We start from the raw sequence: 19,041 nt of genomic DNA, 5'->3' as shown, positions 1-19,041 counted from the left end.
CTCTTTAAGAATAGCCCGAATTTTCACCATTTCCCTGAGGATATAATATTTCTTCTCCTGGCCAGGGCAGAGGCTCTTTGGCCTTCCCCATATGCTAGTTTTTATTTAGTTCACAGACTAATTACCCAAGATGGTGTGCCAGCTACCACGTGTGTCTATTTCAATTACGTCAGAGGACTGGGGGAAAGGACCACTGGGTGAGTCTGTAGATGCAGTGGACCCGCTGGAAGCCGGAACTAGTCAAGTGTATCATTTATTACCTGATCCCCATATGTCCCCATTCTAACAGTGGGACTACGATGACGCTTTCGGTCTCTGAATGTCAAAGTCAACATGTACCCTGTGTCAAATGGTCCTTGAAATATTTGGGTATTCCCCTTTCCCAAATGCATAGTTGCCAAAGTAAATGGCTGTAGGTCTCTTTGGGAAAAGACAGGAGAAATCATCACTATGTACACTCACTGAAATGTTGTGGGGTCCTTCCTTCTGGGGACCCAACTTCTTCAAAAGTCAATAGATTCTGGGTCTGAAAACTGGGTAAGGGAATGTGACTTTTTTTTTTTTTTTTGGAGTGACTGCCCTGAACCTCCTGATCATACATCCTTGATTTTTTTTTTTTTTTGATGGTATAAATTGCCATATACCACTCTGGCTGCCCATCTCTTAGCAGCAGAGCCATTGTATTAGTCAGGTTCCCCAGAGGATTAGTTCCAGAGAACCAATCAGGTGTATATATTGAAGATATTCATTATGAGAAATTAGCTCATAAGACTGTGGGGTCTGACAAGTCCAGAATCTGCAGGGTGGGCTGACAGGAGAGCCTGAATTCCAGCCTGAGTCTGAAGGCCACCTACTGAAAAATCAAGAAGAGTTAGTGTTGCAGATGAGATCCAAAGTCAGTCCACTGGACAATTCTCTTGCTAGGACAGGTGGGTCTTTTTGTTCTATTCAGGCCTTCAGCTGACTGGATGAGTCCCACTCATCTTGTGGAGTACAATCTGCTTTACTCAAAGTCGACTGATTTAAATGTCAATCTCATCCAAAAATTACTCTCACAGAAACACCCGGAAAAATATTTGACCAACTATCTGGGCACCCGGTGGCTCAGCCAAGTTGACACATAAACCATCAAGGGCACCATGTTCTATCCAGCATCTCAATAACTCTCTGCGGATCAGGCACCCCTGACCTTAAGGTATATTATGATAATTGTGTCCACATGATTTCCTGATGGTTAAGCCTTGCCACCTAATGACTTGTTTTAGAGTGTCCTGTCAGCCCAGATCCCATCAGGAAGCCAGTTCTGTAGGACCTCTCCCACCACCATCCCTGGGCTCTAGAGGAGAGCCACACCTGAACATCCTAGTGAGTCACACCCGTGACCCTCTGACCAGGACGTTCCTTCACATTCCTTCTTGTCTTGCTACGTGATGTATCTTTCAGGCCATCCTGGGCAACACTATCACCGGGAGAATTTTCCGCTCTACCTACTACATCCACTTTGGCAAGCTCACTTCTCTGAGCGTTTTAACCCTTCTATGATCGGTCACGGCAGTTCTAGCATTCCAACCTCCTTGAGTGTGACATGACTTCTCTGTTTCTGGAGGGCATCCTAGGAGCAAATTGGAACTATTTCCTGGGGTTCTTGCCAGAGCATGAAATCCAAGACGCTGTGAAAATTCTCCCAAATCAGTAAGATTTCCCTTATCCAACTCTATGTCCTGGCCTGTTGATGAAGCACGTTCAGAAGCCAGTAGTCTGCGCAGCCTCCCCAGCCCCTACCCACACCTACGGGCAGTCTTGCGATTCCTTTTGGAATGTAGTCTCTTTTCTCCCTTATCTGGCCCAACACAGTCTTGACTGGGTTACATTGTGACTTAACCATGATTCAGGTCTGGAGAGGATGCACATGTTGCCTTGTGTGGGGGAAAAAAAAAAAAAAAAATCTCTGCATCATCAGCAAGCCAAGGGAGAAGAGCTCGTTCTTAATGGTGAGGGGTGGGCTCTCAGGCTCAGAGGTTTCGGAGAAATCTGATGATTCAAGACTCTGTAGGTCATCATGTCTGAGGACTAGATGTCCTCAGTCCATGTGTCAGGTTCCCCTTCCTTTTCAATCAAGGCTCTGACCTTGGCATAGAAGACCTGCCTTGTAGGGCGTTGAACTCTCTCTGGAGCTCAGCTACTCTGAAGAGTAAGCCCTGGGCCTGGTGTTGGCCTACTGTACCCTCCCGCTGTCAGAGATGACGGCCTCTGTGTAAGCCCTCAGGGGCACCTCCTGGACTTCACAGGTAGTCTGCAATTGGCAATTCATGCTCTCAGATTTTCATCATCATTTTTTTGTACTTTGTGATAGCCACCCAACACCATCGTACGTATGGTTACTATTGTCACTGTCTTACAGTTAGCCTATATTACTCACACACCTGATATAGTGCACCAGCTAATGGCTTTCCTTCCAGCATATATCGAATAATTCACCACTGGACAAAATTTGAACAATCTGTAATGGTGTCTTCATCATAATAGTAGGAAGTGATTCAGTTCTAAAACCCCATTTTAGCTGCTTCCCTATGGAAACCCTCCTTCCTGGTAACCACTGTCATAGGACAGATTTTCCAGGAAGCTGACTCTGAGACAGAGTTAGGTGGAGATGGCTGGGCCTTTTATTCTTTTTGTTGAGAAGTTGTAGGAGGCAGGCCTCCCAGAAGAGGTGTGGCCTTGGGTGAGGTGGCAGTCCCTGCGGGGACTGAACAGAGTGTTACCAGCAGACATCCGAGCTGGGACAATGTGCCTTTCATGGAAGGGGGATCAGAGTGGGGAATCTCAGAAGCTTACAAGTTAGAACATCAACCGTGTGGGTTGTGTTGATTCAGCTGTAAGAAAGAAGTAACCATCAGGAAAAACTGAATATTTAAATAATACCAAGATATCATGTTGATTTTTTGGTGCAATATTGGTTTATTTTTGTGTTTTTAGATGGAACCCTTACCTTTTACAGATGCATACTAAAATGTTGATGACAGGCTATCTGGGACTTTCTTCAAAATAATAGATTAGAAGTATACGTGGGACAAGAGTGACTGAATCTCTGGTATGGACGGGAGACAAAACAATGGGCCGCCCCCAAAGGGTGTCCATGTTCTGATCTCCAGGACAAAAAAGAATGTTGCGGGTGTGATTACTTGATTAGCGGGAAGATGACCCTGGATTTTCCAGGTGAGCCGCATGTAATCACAAGAGTCCTTATGAGAGGGTCAAAGCCAAAAGAGAAGATGACCATGTGGCAGTAGAAGCAAGCAGAATCAAAGAGACAGAAGATGCTGTGCTGCTGGTCAGCTGGCTGGAGGAGGGAGCCACCCGCCACAGAAGGCAGGCAGCCGCTAGAAGGCGGGAAAGGCAAGGAACAGATTCTTTCCCAGAACCTTCAGAAGAAATGCAGCCCTGCCAACACCTTGATTTTGTACTTTCAACCTCCAGAACAGTAAGGGACTAAATCTGTATTGTTTTAAGCAACTACATTTATGGTAATTTGTTAGAGCAGCTGTATGAATCTAGTACTGTAGCCGTATGGAGTTCCATTGTGATAGTTTTCTACTTTTGTGAAATTCCTTTTTTTAAAAAGATTTTATTTATTTATTATTTGAGAGAGAGAGATTGAGAGAATGAGTGGGAGGAGGGGTGGAGGCAGAGGGAGAAGCAGACTCCCCAGAAGCAGGGAGCCTGACACGGGACTCGATCCCAGGACCCCAGGATCATGACCTGAGCCGAAGGCAGCCGATCAACCAACTGAGCCACCCAGGTGTCCCTACTTCTGTGAAATTTCTTATGGTAAAAAAGTGTTCTGAGAACTAAAAGAAAGCCCCCATTGAAAAAGTAAAGCACCTGGGTGGCTCCGTCAGTTGAGCATCTGCCTTTGGCTCAGGTCATGATCTCAGGGTCCTGGGATCAAGTTCCACAACCTTGCTTAGCAGGAAGCCTGCTTCTCCCTCTGCCCCTCACCCTGCTCTCGTGCTCTCTCTCAAAGAAATAAATAACATCTTTGAAAAGAAAAAGAAAAAGGAAATGCAATATGGGTTGATATGTAGTTGGGCAAGTCCTCCTTTGCTTTTTTTATTTATTTATTTATTTCTCTGGGGTTTTTTTATTTTTTATTTTTTTGCTGTTCTTCCACATGTTTCTTCCAAATACATTTTCAGTCGCCTTGTCAAGTTTCTGTAAACAAACAAACAAAATCATGTAAGTCTTTTATCAGAATTTTATTGAATATACAAATTAATTTAGGGGAAACCATATCAAAGGTAATGTAACCGGATGTCCCTGCTAGTCTGAGCTGATTCTTGTGTATGTCCAGTGGATGGACTCCGGCTATGAAACCTTGTAAGCTGCCCCAGTCGAAGGAGGGCTGTTGTATTCCAGGCACCCCATCGACAACTGAGTGGGTGAGTTCTATTCAGAGAGAAGAGAGGGAAAAAAAGACACCTGGCCTCCCTTTCAAGACATATTCTCCAGCACAGCTTTACTACCATACTGTAAATATTTTATGCCCTACTCTTCGCCTTATGTTTATTGTCCATTGGCTCATCATTAGTTTCTAACTGTATTATCTGAAATCATCAATACATTGTAAATGATGGAGCTAGGTGAAGCTGAGTGCAAGCAGCATTGATCCTGAGCATTTTGAAGGATGCCCTGGAGACTAACAAAATAAAACAAAACAAAAAGAGTGAAGGGGAGAAGCGGGGGTTGGTGGACGAAGTGGCAAAAGTATGGTTTTGATACTGATGTGACACCAGGGCACCTGCCTGGCTCAGTCGGAAAAGCCTGTGACTCTTGATCTTGGGGTTGTGAGTTCGAGTCCCACGTTGGGTGTAGAGATAACTAAAATAAATAAACTTTAAAAATGTATTGATGTGATTTCGTTGCCTGGGGATGTTTTAATTTCATAAGTCAAGTATTTATTAAGCAAAATAAAGCAGATACATCCTCTGTGCTACAACGACTGGATTGCTTTGGCAGCGAAAAATACTCTGACAATTTACTTCGGGTTTAATTCAATTAGGAAATTGAGTTTCATGTAGAAAGTCTGTAAATTCTATTACTAAGATATTTTCATAATTCATCCTTATCTTGTAAACTGTCTAAACAGAGAATTTAAAAATAAATTGGATAAGGCTTTTGAATGATAGTAGCTTGGGTAGAATTACTATTATAGGATTTAAAAAAATTCTAATTAGATGAGGTCCCCAAGTGATAGCATGAATAAAAATGTTATAATTGGCCAACAGCTGCTAATTTCTGTTTCTTCCACTTAGCACTAATTAGGCAAGATAAAGTTGCTTGTTTTTTCTGGTACTGGGAAAGTGAATAAATGTCTGTGTAATTATAGATAATGAAACAGGTATTAGAAGTATTAGCGTGTCTGTGGGGGGGCGCTTTCCAGGTTCTTTGAGATCCCCCTTAAGCCCCAAATCAAGTCGTCTCAGAGGGCAGCTCCTGCCCCTGTAGTTAACTCATGTTATCACGAGGGGGAGCGCGTGAGACGGAGCTTTGAACACTCCCCATCCCAGCGGCTGCAAATCCAACAGTGGTCGCTGGAGGGCAGCAGAAGGCAAAGTTAAGGAGCGCAGACTTAAAACCTCTGACTTGCCTTTTTCCAAGAAGGAAAAGTTTCCACCTGCCGGGGAACTATTCAGTGGGAGAGGAAGGGAAAGAGGAAGAGGTTGACCTGGGCACTGGAACAAACACGTCCAGCAGAAACGTCCGAAAACTTGGAGCCATCTGCGGGTTAGTCGCCCCTCTCCTCCGTGAAGAAGAGTTAGGGTATATTGTGAGAGTAAGGAGAGACCCACAGATGTAACAGGAGCAAAAAAGATGTAGGCTCTGAGTCTTTGATGAGGCAGCCTCAGAGAAGATAAGAAGAATCAGGTCTAGAAGTGAAGATTCAACCCCACAGTTCAAGCAAAACATGCCTTGAGCATATTTCTGTTAATATTTTTCTGTGAAACCATCCTTCAGACAAGAGGAGCATTAAATCCCAAATCTGAAGACTTGGATCTAGTTTCAATCACCAACACTAGCTGATATGGTGGAAGATAATTTGACTCCAAGCACGTTCATAGGATACAACCAACCCAACAAGTTGGTTAAAATATCTATTTGTTCCAGATATCATATACCCAATCACTGGTTTTTCAAGAACTGACAATTCTGAGGCTTCAAGGTGTTGTTTTGCAATATTTTTCATCTTTAGACACTTTTTCTATTTTTCAGGATTTGGGGGTTGTTTTCCATTACATAAATAGAATATCATAAGCTCCATATTATTTAATTCATCCTTGTCTAGAAAATACAATTAAAGCATAAGCTTCAGGTGTTGGTTAACAATTGTTAATGAAGAAGCTGGAAAGAACAGGTGGCAATTCATCAGTTGCTTTGAGAACACTAGCCTCAAACTAGTTATTAAAATTTGTTCCCCAGAATTCTCAGTACTTTGGTTAAGCCTGTGTTTCCCCCTGGGTTCCCTGCTCCTTCTAATAAGGATCAAGAAAATTCCTGGGGCCCTGGCTGGCTCAGTTGGTGGAGTGTGCAACTCTTGATCTTGGGGTTGTGAGTTCAAGCCCCACATTGGGTGTGGAGATTGCTTAAAATTCTTAAAAAAAAAAAAAGAGAGAGAGAGAGAATTCCCAAGAATCCTCTGGATTTGAATGGAGTAGGAGCGCCCTTTCCCAGTTTCCACACTTTCAGCTGTAACAGAGAAGAGAGGATGCTAGAACTCTATGTGCTTCTGGCAAGATCCCAACCCAGCCCTACTGCCTGACACACACACACACACACACACACACCCCGCCCCATACCTGCTCTTACACTATTATGACCAATCTCATTATGCCTTTAGCCTTGTGTTGTCTGTATCCACAACAAGTCCCGATACCTAGGTTACCCCTCGGTACTGATCCCCTTCTGATGCCATCTCCCACTTCCCTAACTGCCACGCCGCTGGACAGGCAGTAAAATCCTCTGTTGCCTCAAACTCTTCTTTTTACTTTCTTATTCTCGGTGAAGCTTGATTCACCCCTGAAGTCATTGCTTCTCCTGCATTTCTCTCGCAAGATGTTTGATGTACCCCTGGGCCTGGAGCTCGGGTGCTGGTCTTCTTTGCTCCCCACTGCCACTTCCAAATTAACCTCTCCCTCTTTCCTAGAAGCACTCAGTTTTGAGTCAGTTGTCAATGGACGATCCATCCACTAACCCTCCTTGTCACCATCACGTGCCAACCCCTGAGGTCATACTCGCTCATTCTTTAATTAGTTTAAGTCCTGACTCACTATAATTCCCTCCCTAATGACCCCTGTCGTAATTCTTAGTGATTTCAATATTAACATGGAAGATTATTAGTACTCTGGTGTTTTAGTAAGGTTTCTCCTGAAACAAGGACTTGACATACCAGTGGCTTATTTGGGAGATAATCCAGGAATTGGGAACTAGGGAGCAACAGAATAAGATAGGGAAGGTGGAAAAGCCTCGGCAAAAGTGTGACATCAAGGTCACTGCCATGAACACGGAGACTAGCCCCCTTTTTCCCGGGGCTCCTGTCCTCCAGCCTGCCTCAGCCACCCGCCCCCTGCCACCGTCAACAGCCTGAGCTCCGTTTCACCCTCCAACCACCTCCTCGCATCGTTCCTACCAGCTCAGTCCCCTGTTGTGCCTTGACTCCAGCAGTCCTTAGGCTCTCACCCAGTACTTCGGTCCCTCTGTCTTTTCGCTGTTCTTCACCATCCCGATGCAGCTTTAATCCCACGGTCAATCATCACACTTACGCTTTCACATGTATGCTCAACTGCCTCCATCGTCCTGCCTCAGCACAACCCCAGCCTTGGTCCCGTCCCGTTCTATACCTATTCACTGCCTCTGTCGGGGCCCCTGAATGTGGCTCGCGAGCTGTGAGACCTTGGGCACATCACCTAGCCCTGCCGAGTCTCAGTTGCCTTAGCTACGCTGAGCAGTCTCAACTAAAATTCAGAACCCAGTAGTCTCAAGGGCATCCTTGGAGCTGCCTAGGAATCCGAATGCACTTCCTCGGTCCCTTCACTCTCCCTCCGCCGCAAAAATCCTAATCTCCCATCTTCCTTTCTCACAACGTCCTCACTGTCAGGCTTCCAACGTGGGCGGCGGAGCGCTCAGAAGACAAGGATGCTCCCAGCCGACAGCCCATTTGTGCGTGGTGCCCCGCTGCTAGGTGTGAGTGTCCCTGCCCCGGGCCAAGGCCAACCCGCTCCTCATCAGGACAACAGTTCCGGCAGTGCCCCACCCTTCTGCATCATCGTTTTCTCCCTCCTACCGGATCATTCACATCAGCCGGATGTGAAGTTTAAATGATCCTTAAGTTCTCCACGAGGAGGGCAGAATTCCAGCATTACAAGTATCCATCTTTGTAAAGTGCACGGTGCCCGACACAGAGTATTATATGTGTTAGCTCTCATTGTCCTATGTATGGAGTGCTTACATGTATAATACATTATGCTTTACATGCATTATCATATTTAAACTTTTTTTAAATTTTTCTTAAAGATTTTATTCATCCGAGAGAGAGAGAGAGACTGTGTGGGCTCGCACACGCGCGAGCACGGCAGGAGCAGAGGGAGAGGAACAAGCAGACTCTGCTAAGCAGGGAACCCACCGAGGGCTCGATCCCACAACCCTGAGATCATGACCTGAGCCAAAACTAAGAGTTGGAGGCTTAACCAACGGAGCCACCCAGGCGGGCGCCCCCATATTTAATCTTTAAAGTAACTCCATGAAAAAGAAAAAAAACCTCTATGATGCAGATGCTATTTTTTTTTAAAGATTTTATTTATTTATTTGAGAGTGAGAAAGAGAGCATGGGAGGGTGGAGGGTCAGAGGGAGAAGCAGACTCCCTCCCACCGAGCAGGGAGCCTGGACCCGGGAGTTGATTCTGGGACTCGGGGTTCATGACCCCAGCCGAAGGCAGACACTTAACTGACTAAGCCACGCAGGCGCCTGCAGATGCTATTTTTATCCCAACTTTACAGATAAGTAAACAGAGCCTTAGCTGGGTTAATTAGTACACACAGGGTCTCACCGTTCATAAATGGCTGGACACGTTCTTAAGCACTATCCAGGGGTTCTCAACGGTTAGGCTGCGGAAAAATCACCCCCAAGTTCATGCTTGGGGGAAAAGCTTGATTTGGGGCCTATCTACTGATCTATGGAATCAGGATCTTCCCAGGGTGGAGCCTGGATCTCTGCCTTTTTCATAGGCACTCCAGGGTTTTCTGATGTAAGGGATACAACCACCACACTTGAGAAACTCCTTTGTGCATCCTTTTTTTTTTTAAAGATTTTATTTATTTTTTGACAAAGAGAGACACGGTGAGAAAGGGAACACAAGCAAGGGGAGTGGGAGAGGGAGAAGCAGGCTTCCCTCTGAGCAGGGAGCCCGATGCGGGGCTCGATCCCAGGACCCAGGGATCATGACCTGAGCCGAAGGCAGACATTCAACAACTGAGCCACCCCAGCGCCCCTTTTGTGTATCCTTTAATGGAGACACAGAAAACCGTGAGGAAAACAAAGCAAATCCAAAACAGTGGATTTCTTAGAAGGTGGGAGAGAGATTATAGAGAATTTCCACTTCCTAGTGTATGTTTTTTTTTAAAGATTTTATTTATCCACTTGAGAAAGAGAGAATGAGAGACAGAGAGACAGAGAGACAGAGAGACAGAGAGCGTGAGAGGGAAGAGGGTCAGAGGGAGAAGCAGACTCCCTGCCGAGCAGGGAGCCCGACACGGGACTGATCCCGGGACTCCGCGACCATGACCCGAGCCGAAGGCAGTCGCGCAACCACTGAGCCACCCAGGCGCCCCTTCCTAGTGTATGTTTAAACATGCTGTTTAATTTTTCTTAAATGAGCAGGTGATTTACTTTTTTTAATTTTATTTATTTATTTATTTGAGAGAGAGAGCACATGAGAGGGGGAAGGGTCAGAGGGAGAAGCAGACTCCCTGCTGAGCAGGGAGCCCGATGTGGGACTCGATCCCGGGACTCCAGGATCATGACCTGAGCTGAAGGCAGTCACTTAACCAACTGAGCCACCCAGGCGCCCAATGAGCCGGTGATTTAAAGAATATTTTAAATGAAAGGCCCCTGGGTGGCTCAGTCCAGTAAGTGCCTGACTCTTGATATCAGCTCAGGTCTTGATCTCAGGGTCGTAGGATCAAGCCCCGTAAAGGGCTCCACGCTTAGCAGAGAGTCTGCTTGAGATGCTCTCTCCTCTCTGCCCCTCCTCCTGCTAAAATAAATAAATAAATAAATCTTTATTTTAAAAAATAAAAATAAAAGCCCCCAAATAGATGTTTGTAAATTTCTTTTCTCTGCTGAGTTAAAATGGATTTTAGTGAGGATAAAAATACTTAAATGAGCAAAATGCTAACTGATTTATATGCTCTACAAAGGAGATAGTTATGACAGGAATTTTTCTCACAAGGAATATATAGAATGTTATTCTTAAATGATAGAGTCATTTTTTAAAAATGATTTTATTTATTTGAGCAAGAGAGCACGAGAGGGAAGAGGGTCAGAGGGAGAAGCAGACTCCCCGCTGAGCAGGGAGCCTGACTCGGGGTCCGACCCGGGGACCCTGGGATCGTGACCTGAGCTGAAGGCAGATGCTTAACCAACTGAGCCACCCAGGCGCCCCAATAGAGCCATTATTGAAAAGTCTAATCCTTCAGCACTCCAAATTGGGTCCAGGCTCTCTAATGTATCATCTGGTAGCCTTGCAATGTGGCCAATGGTGACTGATTCTTCCACCTGCTCTAACCCACAACGTCTGGAGAGAGCATGGATTCGAGAAGTGTGGTTAGGGATCTGCTGAAGTCATAAGGTGCCTTGTCATAAGGAGACTGCAGGGGATGTGGAGTGGAATGAACAGATTCAGATTATGTTGGGAGCCAGACCTAAGAAGATGTGCTGAAACACTGACTGTGGGGGGGCAGGCGAAAAGAGGAAGGAAGAAGGATGCCCGGATTTTTGACCGTAGCAACTGGGTGGAGGACAGTGCTTTAAATGGGGAGGGTGAAGCCTTGGGGAGGTGAGAGAGGAACAGGTGTGGGCCAGGTAAACGTATGGGAATGGCAGTTAAAGAGCAGTGACGGGAATCAGAAGTTCCGTTTTGCGTGTTGGCAAAGGTAAAGACATCAGACCAATGAGGAAACTGACCTTAGTCAGGCTATTGTGATGGGGATAGCATGCCAGATCCAAAGACCGGAGTGCCTTAGCAGGATGGTTGTGCCTGGAAGAGTAGATAAGTTATATGTGGGGTGATTTGACAGTTTGGGTTGCTTTTATAAATGGGGGAGGGGAGTCTCAGCCAGTCAGCTGAACAAGAAATGTTTGTCTCTATGTCTAGTTAGTTGCAGGGGTATAAACAGTTCAGTTTACTATTATGAGACAAAGAATAAAAATTTGGTGGGTCTGTGTCTGGCCTTGTCACAGGTAAATGAGGGCATCATCTGTGAGTTTTATGAGAATCATTAGAAAGAATGGACAGTTTAAAGTATATGGAGTAGGGTAGTTCTTTGTAGGAAGCCACCTCTGGAAAACAGAATGCTGGGGGGATTAACCATCACTCTGTTCTGGGAACGTAGGCCTCAGGTAAAGTTCGACCTATCAACATGTCATACGTGAGATGTTTATGAGATCCAAAGTAGGGGTGACCAACAGGTGGTTGGATGTATGAGTCGGGAATCCAAGAGAGAGGTTCAAAGCTGGAAAGATATATATATATTTTTAAATTCAATTCAATTAGTTAACATATAATATATTACTAGCTTCAGAGGCGAAGGTCAGTGATTCATCAGTCCTATGTAATACCCAGTGCTCATTGCAACACATACCCTCCCCGATGCCCATCACCAGCCACCCCGTCCCTCCCACCCCCTCCCCTCCAGCAACCCTGTTTGTTTCCTAGGATTAAGAGTCTCTCACGGTTTGTCTCCTTCTCTGATTTTGTCTTGTTTTGTTTTTTCCTCCCTTCCCCTATGATCCTCTGTTTTGTTTCTTGAATTCCACACACGAGTGAGATCCTGATAATTGCTGGAATGATATATTTGAACCTTCTCAGCATTATAGGTGATATTTAACTCCAGGGGACTTGATGAGATCACTAAAGGAGGCGTATATAGAGAAGAGCCCAGAAGAAAGACACCCAGGCCGGTGAAGTGGAAAGGAAGGGGCTAGCCACTGCGAGAGAGAAAGACCCGCGGGGTTGGAAACAAGCAGGAGGGTGTGGTGTCCTGGAGGCCAAGTGAAGAAGGGGCTTCAAGCCGGGGAGGCGGAGGATGGGACTGGAAGGGGCTGGGCAGTAAGAGCGGGCAGGGGCCCGCCAAGTTGGCAAGAGAGTCAAGGGAGGGATTCTTTTAAGGTGACAGGTACTGACGAGCAGTGTTTTTTATGGGATTGCGGATGATACAGGAGAGAGGGGGACACGGGAAGATACGAGAGAGGTGAAAGTCTGCTGGAGGAAGGGAGATCTTGGGGTGGGTACGGATCACGAGCGGAAGCGATGGTACTGAGCTGCAGCAGGGGCCTGGCCAATACCGGGCAATCGGGGACAAGAACGACAGCTGGACGGACGGAGGCTTGAAGATGGGGTGGGGAAAGAGTGCACTGAGGAGCTCTGAAAGGAGTGGGTGTGCCAGGAAATGGGGTGGAAGAGCGAGCCCCCTAGAGAATCACACGCCAGCATTACCGGGGAGTGTGCAATGCTCACTCGAGGTCGGGGTCTGTGAGTTGAGAGAGAAACCGCTGAGCTTGGTTTCGGGCTTTTCTGCGGTGATGTCAGTGATTCTCACTGACCAGTGAGAAAGATGGCAGGGTTTACTCAAGGTTGTGACTAGATTGCTTACGTTTCTGGACGGGGAAAGGGATGAGGCTGTTGAAGACATTTGCAAGGAAAGTGATTATGTGACAGGTAGAAAGTGGGCTGTGGAAGTTTCCCTCCTGACCTGGTCCCCTGGGTGGAAATCTCAGGATGGTTCTCCTTGGTTTCACAAAGCTGCGAGTGGGGTTTTCATTTCCTTCTCTCCCCCCACCCGCCCCAGCCACCCGTCTTGTCCAGGGCCCCACTTTCTGGAGGTGGGCATGGAGCTTAGAAGTGTTTGGGGCCATGGAAGAGGGAATCACCCATATAAAGTGGGCTGAGCGCAGATCAAGGTACAGACAACTGTCTTACAAGCAATATGGAGAAGGCGGCTCCCCCTTACCTAGCCTTCCTAAGAAAGACGGCGAACAGATGGCTCAGCACTGGTAATGTGTGACATTCCCTGGCAGAGCAAAGAAAGATCTTCTGGCTTAGGGATAAGAATAGAAATTGATTTAGGGCTATGGTTAGATTCGAGTTTGGGTTAGGCTCAGGGTTGGCTCCCGTGGGTCTTCCTGGTGCTGGGTGGCGGGGCAGTCTCTCTTTCTCCAGGTGCTGTACAGAGATCCAGGAAGCCGGATCCCCCCCCCCCTTGGGTCTGTTTCTCTCCTCTCTCTCCTGCTCCAAAATCTTGTAAACCCTTGGTGTCCCTCCAATCAAATAGGTTTTCACCAATTCTCTTATCAATCAGTGTATCGATTAAACTTTACATAGTATCTTTTTTATGTACAGAAATTTTTGTTTTTTGATTCTTACTGATCAAAAGCTTTGACTTTGTAGCTATTATGTTTAAAAGGGACTGCAAGAGCCTATTTTTGAAGGAAAAATCCTAAACACTGTGGGGGCAATAGATGCATTAGGGCCTGCCAATAATTGTTTGAATGTCTGTCAAGAAGTATGAAAAAAAGGGACCCCTGGATGGCTCAGTCAGTTCAGTGTCTGCCTACAGCTCAGGTCATGATCCCAGGGTCCTGGGGTCGAGCCCCGCATCGGGCTCCCTGCTCAGCGGGGAGCCTGCTTCTCCCTCTGCCTGCCGCTCCCCCTGCTTGTGTGTGCTTGCTTGCTTTCGTGAACTCTCCCTCTCTCGCTGACAAATAAATAATTAATCTTTAAAAAATTTAAAAAAAGAAGTATGAAAAGAATAAGCAGGAACATATTTTTCAGTAATAGATATCATACATAAGTAGTATAAGAGTCATGACTGCTGGCATAGGCACAGAATGTCCTAGACGCCCACAAGAAACTGGTAACCGTGGTTGTCTCTGCGGGAGGGATGATGGATTGGCTGGGGGACTGTGGAGGAAGGGAGGCCTATTTAAAAAAATTTTTTTTCCTCCAACATTTAATTATGGAAAATTTCAAACATACAGACAAGCTGAAGTATTTTACACATTGAACACTAGTATACCCATCACCTAGGTTCTGTCATTAACATTTTACTATACTTGCTTGGTCAGCCTTTCCATGCAACCATCAATCCATGTTATATATATATATTTTTAAGATTTTATTTATTTATTTGAGAGAGAGCGTGCAAGAGAGAACATGAATGGAGGGGAGGGGCAGAGACAGAGGGAGAAGCAGACTTCTTGCTGAGCAGGGAGCCCGATGTGGGGTTTGATCCCAGGACCCTGGGATCATGACCTGAGCCGAAGGCAGACGCTTCACCGACTGAGCCACGCAGGCGCCCCAAACCATGTTATTTTTGATACTTCTCAAAGTAAACTGTAGACATAACTTCACTTACTCCTAAAGTCTTCAGCATGAATGTCATTAACTAAATTTCAAACTGTTTACAATTTTTTTCTTTTGAAGGCAATGCAAAAACTTTAAGGGCACACAGCTGAGTTTTGACAAATGCATACACTTGGAATAACCCAAACCTCTACCACGATATACAACATGACTCCAGAAGGGGGAAGGAGGCTTACTTTTAGCTGTGTTCCTTTTAGCACATTCTGAATATTGTATCATGTGCTTGTGATCTCTGTTTTAAAATAAATAAATGAAATGTTTCAGCATTTAAAATATTTGAACATTTCTCCAATAACGGGCCATCGAGTCGAAATGGGAAGAGGAAGACAGTGAAAACAGGAGGTGGTGGAGCCCATGGAGCCCAAGGAGAGCTCATGGGAAAATGGGGACAGCTTGTCAAAGTGTTGCTGGGACAAGCGAGGGGACGAAACATCCAGTCAGACAAGCGGGGTGTCTGCAGCTGAGTGCTCCAGAGTCGTCGCAGGTGCGTGCTGTGGCCGTGAGAACAACGGCAGTTAGGATATTAGTCTCCCTCCTTACCATATGCTCTGAAGTCCCAGCAACATTTTTCCTTTGTGCTATCTATCACAGCCGCAATTAAGCAATTTTTTAAAAGATTTTTTTGCAAGATTTTTTTTAAAAAAGATTTTATTTATTTGAGAGAGAGAGAGAGAGCACAAGCAGAGGGAGCAGCAGAAGGAGAGGGAGAAGCAGGCTCCCCGCTGAGCAAGGAGTCCGATGCGGGACTCGATCCCAGGACGCTGGGATCATGACCTGAGCCGAAGGCAGCCGCTTAACCAGCTGAGCCACCCAGGCGCCCCTTTGCAAGATTTTTTTAAGCAACCTCTACACCCAAAGTGGGGCTCGAACTCACAACCCTGAGATCAAGAGTCGCACGCTCCACAGACTGAGCCAGCCAGACGTCCCCAATTGAGTAACATTTGATTTGTGTAACTATACAATATCCAGCTCCTTTATTAGAGGATAAGCTTCAAGATGGCACGGGTCTTCCCTGCCTCATCTAATCCTGTATTTCTGGTGCCTAGCACATGACAGATAGCACTCAAGGAAGTACGAAATACTAAACTGGATTCTTAAGCAGTGTCAGCCATTAATTAATGCAATTACTTTATCAGTTTGTCATCTTACTTTTTTTTATTTTTTATTTTTTTATTTTTATTTTAAAGATTTTTATTTATTTATTTGACAAAGAGAGACAGCGAGAGAGGGAACACAAGCAGGGGGAGTGGGAGAGGGAGAAGCAGGCCTCCCGCTGAGCAGGGAGCCCAATGCAGGGCTCGATCCCAGAACCCCGGCAATCATGACCTGAGCCGAAGGCAGACGGCCAACAACTGAGCCACCCAGGCGCCCTGTCATCTTACTTTTTTAAAGATACATCAGGTTGACGATAATGTAATCAACTTACACCTTAAATTAGGCAGTGGAGTTGGCCTGGGTTTGAAGAGGAAACCCAGTTTCCCTGGAAAAGGGAACCGTAATTACATCAAGTTTGTCCTGGACCAGGCCTTTTCTCCCACCTTGGCCAGATCACTCCACAAGTCAGGTAACCTCATATAACGGAGAGTCAGCCCTCCGCTAACACTCCGCCAGGACACCCCACGCACAGCGGCGCTGAGTCCTTGGTCTATCACCCACTCACCGTCTAATCGTGCCTAGATCACTCTAATCAATCATTTGTAAAGCGGGGACGCCTCGGTGGCATGGTTGTCGGGTCAATTTAAGGAGATATTAGGGAAACTCCCTACATCACCCTTCTGCTTCTATTTACTATTTACACAGGAGAGGGAGCATGTGAAGACCGGAGTTTGATCAGGCTTCTGCTCAGAAGCCCACAGTGATTGCCCATCTCCTCCAGAAGGAAAGCCGTCCTTAATTACAGTGGTCCACAAGGCCCTGCATGATCGCAGGCTGTCCAAAGTTGCAAACTTCATGCCCCTTCCTGGTTGCATTTTCCTCCAGAGATCTTATTATTTTTTCCCCCCTAAAATATGAATGTAGGGCGCCCGGGTGGCTCAGTCGGTTAAGCGTCTGCCTTCGGCTCAGGTCATGATCCCAGGGTCCTGGGATGGAACCCTGCATGGAGCTTCTTGCTCAGCGGGGACCCTGCCCCCCGCTTATGCTCTCTCGCTCTCTCAAAAAAAAAAAAAAAAAAACTTTTAAAAAGATATAATGAATGTAGGAATGAATACCGTTTGTACGCGCGCATCACATAATACCAGGTACACTGTAGGTGCTCCGGTGAGTTATATTCTCTTCCCCCCGCCAGAGGTTAGTGGTCTGAAGGGCTAAAGCTTGGGGGTTTACGGTGAATACCTTCTAGGATCATGTGCCTTCGGGAGATCCAAGATTAATATTCACTGCCTGAACAACCTTGTATGGATTATTTCAGCTCCAGGCACTCTGGGCTGGAAATAGCATAGTTAATACTTTTGCGCCTCCACGGATTCATGCAGTCATTCAACAAACATTTATCGGACGCCTTCGAAGTGCCAGTTCTTACTGACTGAGCTGCCGGACCCCAAGCCGAGCTGTCACAAGCGTCTCCTCCGGGATCGCGGCGCTCCTTGCACATCCGGTCCCCGCATTTGGGGTGGGGGTGGGGGCGGGGCGGGGGCGCCAGGGAAAATATCCGGTCCCGCCAGCAGAGGGCGTGCTCCCGCCCTCTCCGCCGGCTCCCGACCCACCGAGGCGTCCCGGCTCCCACGCTCGCTCCCGAGCGCGCCCCCGCCCGCCGCGTCACGTGACGCGGCCGCGGAACCTGAGCCGCCGGGCCGAAGCCCAGCGAAACTGGTTGCCGGTGGCCGCCGCGGGTGCAACCACAAAGGCTAATCCGACAGAGCGGGGAGGCTCGCGGAGTCGATGCTTCCTCTTCCAGTTCAGGTCGGCTCCCGCTCCCTCCTCCCCGTTCGCCGCTGCCGCCTCCCCGCGCGTGTGCATGAGCGCTTCGGTGTGGGGAAGCTCCGGTGACCATGTAGCGGGGAAGCGCGACGCAGCTCCAGGTGCCCGGGACGAGGTCAGCGCTGTCCGCCCGCCTCGGCGGCGCCCGGCACACGCCCGGTGCGGGCCGGCGGGCCGCTCGGCCCCGCTGGGCAGCGGGCCTCCGCCTGCGGCCTGGCCCCGAGCGCCGCGAAGTCTCGCGCCGTCTCGCGAGAGGCGAAGTTGAAGGAACATGGCGACGTCTAATCTGTTAAAGGTAAGGCGCTCCGTCCAGCGCGGCTCGGGCTCCGCGCCCGCCGGCCCCGGCGCCTCGGGGGAGGCCCGCCTCGGGTTTGGCGGCCAGGCGCGAGAGTGCTCGGGGGCTGTCCGCCGCGGGGGAGCCCGGGGAGGCCGCGGCCGAGGGCCGGAACGCGGCTGTGGGGCCTGGGGGCCGGGAGGCTCCGGCTGTCCGTCCCGCCGGCCGGCCCGGGGCGCGCCGGGCCCGGCCGAGGGCAGGCGGCGAGCGCGGCTCGCGGGGGAGCCGCCGGGGCCCGGGCCGGAGGACGCGTGGTGCTGCTGTGCGCCGGGCCGCGGTACCCCCGGGGGCTCGCGCGCGGCGAGAGGGTGCAAGACGCGGGAACGGGAAGTCCGAGGACACGCCGCCCGGTCGGCCTCGGCGGCGCGACTGACCGCCGCCTTCTTCGTCCCTGGCGGCCTCGTCTGCGTGCGCGAGACGCCGGGTCGGACAGCAAGGGGCGCCTCCCCCCCGCCGCGCCCTCGCTCTGCTCGCTGCGCCCTTGCTCCGGTCCCCCCGTCGCCGAGGCCCCGCGTCCCCCGTTTCTCCCCGGGAGACGCCCCGGTCGGCCCCGGGGCAGCGCACAGCGCCAGGAGCGCCGGGGACGCGCCGCCTGCCTTCCCGAGCTCCCGGACGGGGCTGACGGCCGGTGCGCGTCTGTGGCCCCGCGCGGGAGGTGGCGGCCCGGGGGGGCGTCTCCGCTGCCCCCAGGAAGCCGGGCGGAGAGTGAGGAACACATGGCCGGAAAACTGGAAAATACGTCGAAATATACTGGATCCTCGCTTACGTCCTCTTCACCCCGCTGAAGTGCCCAACAGACGGGACCGTCTTCCGAAATGTAGACCAGATTTCGCTCATTTAAGGGGCAGTGTGCTCTTTTAAAGGGGGGAGGGGCCTAGAACGAAACGCAGTCCGCCACTTGGAAGCTGCGTGACTTTGGGCGAGTTTCCTCGCTTCTCCGTGCCCAGGTTTCCTGATCAATAATGCGGCGTCCGTCTCGTAGGAGCGTTGTTAAGATGGAGCCAACGTATGTAAAACGCTTCAGACAGTGACTGGCACTGGACCAGTACACGATGCACGGTTTGTAACCAGAATTGCTGCTGCTGCTGTCTCTCG

General features: G+C 48.6%; 1 protein-coding gene across 1 annotated transcript in view; it reads left to right on the top strand.

Moving 5' to 3' along the window:
* Positions 1–17,809: 17,809 nt before the first annotated feature.
* CUL5 (cullin 5) overlaps positions 17,810–19,041 on the top strand; it is a 92,555-nt gene continuing 91,323 nt past the window's right edge. Inside the window, exon 1 of the mRNA XM_028105793.2 lies at positions 17,810–17,907. Coding sequence (XP_027961594.2) covers positions 17,884–17,907 — 24 coding nt within the window. The 5' untranslated portion in view covers positions 17,810–17,883. The remainder of the gene's footprint in view (positions 17,908–19,041) is intronic.

Source organism: Eumetopias jubatus, unplaced genomic scaffold, assembly GCF_037043125.1.
Source record: "Eumetopias jubatus isolate StellerSeaLion01/CBP00866 unplaced genomic scaffold, mEumJub1_p1.0 scaffold_13, whole genome shotgun sequence".
Taxonomy (NCBI): Eukaryota; Metazoa; Chordata; class Mammalia; order Carnivora; family Otariidae; genus Eumetopias; species Eumetopias jubatus.
This window is presented reverse-complemented; position numbering and strand designations above follow the sequence as displayed.